General features: G+C 55.9%; 1 protein-coding gene across 2 annotated transcripts in view; it reads right to left on the bottom strand.

Annotated features, from left to right (window-relative positions):
• SOX21 (SRY-box 21) overlaps nucleotides 1-2,833 on the bottom strand; it is a 2,880-nt gene extending 47 nt beyond the window's left edge. The window contains exons 1-2 of one of the 2 annotated variants that reach the window (XM_012805034.1): nucleotides 1,894-2,690; nucleotides 1,161-1,830 (exon numbers count right to left, since the gene is read on the bottom strand). In XM_012805034.1, coding sequence (XP_012660488.1) covers nucleotides 1,503-1,830; nucleotides 1,894-2,330 — 765 coding nt within the window. In that variant the 5' untranslated portion in view covers nucleotides 2,331-2,690 and the 3' untranslated portion in view covers nucleotides 1,161-1,502. The other variant, XM_003789577.2, reaches the window with a different exon arrangement.
• Nucleotides 2,834-4,679: the final 1,846 nt, after the last annotated feature.

The following is a 4,679-nucleotide window of genomic DNA, read 5'->3' on the forward strand; positions in this document are numbered from 1 at the left end:
TGAACAGAGTGATAGTTGGATTCTAATTTACAGATATAGCTTAGACGTCTAATATTAAATTAGAAGTTCACACAAAAAAACCATTTACACATAAAGGTTAAAACCAATATTTAAATTTTTAAAAACTTTATATTACATAAAGCCAAAAGGAAACTAAATACATGTTAGCCAACTTCATTCACAAACATTAGTCAAAATATATACATTTAAAAAGAAAGAAAAAAGCCATAATTGAGGAAGAATCTTTCTTCTAAAATGTGTTTTATCATAATTTGCAAATGAATTGCAGGTGATCTAAAAAGTAAGCCAATCCAGGCAGGAATTCCAAAACACATTAAAATGGCTCAAGTTGGGAGAGAAATGCTAGCTGAAAATGAGACACATCTGTCCAGACAATTCTGTGCTGTCTTTCACTTTTGCTAAATAATAAATATATAATTACCCTTCAGACAAAAAAGTCTGATTTAATCTTCAATAAAACTGCGATCACTGAAATGGTTTCGCAATTTTTAGAAGTTAACTTTGACATTTGCTCAAAATGTTTTTGAGTCTAAAACCGACTCAGATTTGGGGCAATGAAAATAACACATTTCCCAAGACTCATGTTTTCACTGACATGTACACATTTACAATTTTAAGGTGAAATCAGCCCTAGAGGAAAACAGGAACCATGCCTTTTCCCTTTTTGTAAACTGTGTAATAAATCCAAGCAACTGGACTCAGGGAGACTTCTTGTAGTTTTGTCTGTTTTAAGGGAGAAAAAGCAATTGACAACTTTCATCGCACACATATTTCTTGTTTGCGTTTCTCGATCTTAGGAGCTCTTGCTTAATTTGCATATGGCGTGTTAAACAAAAGAAACAGTGATCACCTCACATACAAAAGGCCAGATTCGAGCCGGTCACTGGTCAAGAATGGATCCGGTCTGGGGGTTCTGCTTGAGAGAACAGAGATCTGCAAAGTTCAAATAGTACAAATAGGGAGCAAAGTTGCTCAGAGCCATCTCACTCCGAGATCAGCTTTTCCCGCGTGCCAGCCATTTCAGACCTAACGTTTGAACAGAGTGCATGCAAAACAGACCGGGGGGTGGGCTGGGTGGGGAGAAGATGACGAAAAACAAAACCAAAACCGACAATAAAACTTCCAACAAACAAAACTGGAAAGCCCAATATGTCAAAAAGTTACTCCACCTCTGTGGGTCAAAACGCAACAGGTTCCGAAGTGCAAAGCAAATACCAACTGCTGCCGGATACAACCGCCCTCTTTCAAGTTGTGCGGGTCTGAAATGATCCTGCAAATTCCCACGCACGCTAGCCCGCGCATTCGCGCGCTCGGCCACTGGGCCCCGACTGGCATCTCCGCTTCCGCCAGGCACCTATACATCTTATGTACATACAACCCGGACCCCCTGTCGCGGGAGGGCGCACGGGGAGGCCGCAGAGCTCGTACCTATACATATGTACACGTGTGCACACCGGTCCTCGCGAGGCGACCCTGCAGGGTCATAGCGCGGCGGCGTAGGCCGCGGGGTAGGGGTCCAGCTGAGGCTTGCCCATGCCGGGCAGCAGGATGTAGGCGAGAGGCGGCTGCAGCCCGGGGCTGGGCCACGCGCTGCAGTTGCACGGGATCATGTAGCCCGGGTTGCCCGGACTAGGGTGCGAGTGCGTGTGCCCCCCGGCGGCCGCGGCCGCCGCTGCAGCCGCAGCCGCTGCGCCGTGAAAGGCGCCAGCGCCCGCGGTCGGGTAGCCCAGTGACGACGCGTACGGGAGGACAGACGACGACGACGAGATCTCTGCCATCTTGGAGCCCAGGTCGAGCAGCGAGTAAGGACTGCCAGCGGCTGCTGCAGCTGCTGCTGCGGCGGCGGCGGCCGACTGCGGGAAGAAGACGCGCGCCGCGGCGGCGGCGGCAGCGGCGGCCGCCTTCTCGGGGTTGGCCAGCAGTGACTCGGGCACCAGGCCGCCGCCCGCACCCGCGTGCAGCCCAGCGCCTGCCTTGAGCGCCGGGTGTTCGGCGTCGGCCACGCCGCCCAGGCCGTAGGGCACTGGGAAGGCGAACTTGTCCTTCTTGAGCAGAGTCTTGGGCTTGCGCCGCGGCCGGTACTTGTAGTCGGGGTGCTCCTTCATGTGCATGGCGCGCAGACGCTTCGCCTCGTCGATGAACGGCCGCTTCTCCGACTCCGTGAGCAGCTTCCACTCGGCGCCCAGGCGCTTGCTGATCTCCGAGTTGTGCATCTTGGGGTTCTCCTGGGCCATCTTGCGCCGCTGAGCCCGCGACCACACCATGAAGGCGTTCATGGGCCGCTTGACGTGATCCACCGGCTTGGACATGCTCTCGCCGTGCTGCGGCTGCAGCCCGCCGCCGCCGCCCGGGCCCTCGCTCTCGGCCCGGAGGAAATCAATGTTGGCTGCCCGCGGGGACCTGCTCGGCCGGTCGGCGCTCACCGCGCCCCACTTCGCGCTCCAGAGTCGTTCCGGCCCGGGAGGAGGGGTCCGGGGGACCAGCCCAGGGCCGGGTCGCGCCCCGGGCCGCCCTGGACTGTCTGGCCGAGCGTTCGAGAAAATCCTCTCCAGGACACTGTAACTTCTCGGCGGTGCCCCCACTCCGCTGTGGCAGTCTGCCCTTAACTTTCCTTTTGGTCCTTCCTCTCCGCTTGGGTTTGCTCTCGAACTCCCCGCAGACAGCCGCTGCCCGGCAGAGCTCTCCCCCCTCCTCTGTCCTTTCTCTCTTAAATGCACAGCGGCCCCGAAAGTTGTGTGCTGGATCCACCAAGTTGAGCCGAGAAGCCCACTGCCGCGTGCTGCCAAGTGCCAAAGGGGGCTCTCGGCGGCTGGAGTGTTTGGGTTCCCCTCGGTGACTTTCTCATTTGACAGAAGCAGATGGGGGTGGGGGAGGAGAGGAGGTGGCCCTGCGGGAGGAAGAGGCGGGGGAGGCGGAGGAGTGTCCGGGCGCGCCACCGGAACGCACTGCACGCAGCAATGGATATAAACACAAATACTGCAGCACCGACCGGTCGTCTTCTCTCCGGCAGGGTACGCTGGGAACCCCCCAATCGTCTGGGTTTGGGAAGAGGGGTGACGCTGTGTCCCCAGCACTTGCCTCTTGAACCTTCCTCCTCGGCGAGGAAGGTTGGATGAGACTTCAGCAAGCCTGGGTCTCCCGGCCTCAGAGGAAATTGTCTCGGTTCGCCAAGGCGCTCTGTCTGGCCGTCCCCCAGACCATGCTGGCTCGACTCGCTCCGAGTCCCTCCAGGCGCGCCAGCCAACTAGGGATCCCAGAGGTCGCTGGGCGTGGAGGGCAGCGCAGCCTTCGCGCGGAGAGTCAGGCCAGGCACCCGCTGCGTTCCCTTCTTGGTTCTCTCTGCAGCGGCCAGGCACTTGCAACTAACTTCGCCCAAGTTTCCTGCGCCGGCGCCGCAGCGCCTCTCTGGGCGCTCTGGTCTGGGAGCGTGCACCCGCGTGCGCGCCTCGTCCGGGGCCCGCTCTCCTCTGTCCTCTGGCCGGAGCCGAGCAGGCTCTGCGGCCGAGGTACTGCAGGAGGAGATTTAAGCAAAACCCGCCATCACCTCGGTTCGCAGGTCCGCGCTGGGGCAGCTCCCACTATCCCCACTGCTGTAGGGCAGCGGGCCCCTTCCCGGCCCGGGCCGCTACGCCGCCGCTCCGGAAGCTGCTGGGGCCTTAGGCAACGGCTCAGGTGAGTATCGCTACCTGCCTGTGTACGAGCCCGCAGCCGGCGCCGGGTGTGCATGTCCAGCCCGGACTGAGAGTGAGTATATTTGGGGGCGTGCGGAGGAGGTGGAGCCCAGGACTCCAGGAGGGAGGAGGGACCAGCGGAGCCTCCTCCCGCTCCCACACCCCCAGGACCTCGAATTAACAGATCCCCTCCGCCCCCTCCCAATACTCCTCCTCCCACTCCTTTTCACTTGAGAGCAGGTTTAGGCGAGGAGAGTCCTGAGCTCGCTGCGGAGTCTGCGCACTGTTTGGCGTTGGCCACCCCCGGTGTCATCCCCAGCTACCCTGGCCGGGCGGGAGCAGCTGCACCGGTGGCGCCTCTGGGAGCCTCTGCCAGGAAGAAGAAAGGGGCACGCGCGGGGAAGATGGCCTTTCAAACTACGGAGGAAGAGGGTTAAGCCTCGGGAAACTGGCAGGATCATCCTTGAAAATGTTTGAGACTGTTCCTAGCAAGAAAGTGCCCATTTTCCTCGGAGGGCCAGATGTTGCTTGCGACAGATGCTGTCCGCAGGTCCTTGCACTGGTGATGCGCTCAACCAGAGGTAGTGGGAATGAAAAATAGTTCAGAAGGTTTAAGTGTTCTCTTGGCAACCCTTTCCAAAAGGAGCTAGCCCAGGCTGAGAATATGCATTCTTGACTACTCAGGTTTTTGAAAATTCCGGTTTGTTTGCTTTGCTTTGTTTTGTTTTAATCCCGGTCTCCAAGAAGCATCAATATGCTGATCTCTTTAAGGTACAGTTAACTTACAGTATCTCATTTAAATGCACAGTTTGGGCGAAGGTATTTAAAGTCAATACAAAGTATAAATTGTTTCTCTGAATGCAAGAAGGAAAACACACCAATAATTCTATGGAAATATTTTTATGCTGTTAAGTAAAGTTTTCTTAGCTTAGTAGTTGGGCAATTTTTTCTTTAGAATGGACAGGATGCTGACATCAAACAGTGTAA

Source organism: Otolemur garnettii, unplaced genomic scaffold (assembly GCF_000181295.1).
Source record: "Otolemur garnettii isolate 467f Iridium unplaced genomic scaffold, OtoGar3 scaffold00034, whole genome shotgun sequence".
NCBI classification, from domain to species: Eukaryota; Metazoa; Chordata; class Mammalia; order Primates; family Galagidae; genus Otolemur; species Otolemur garnettii.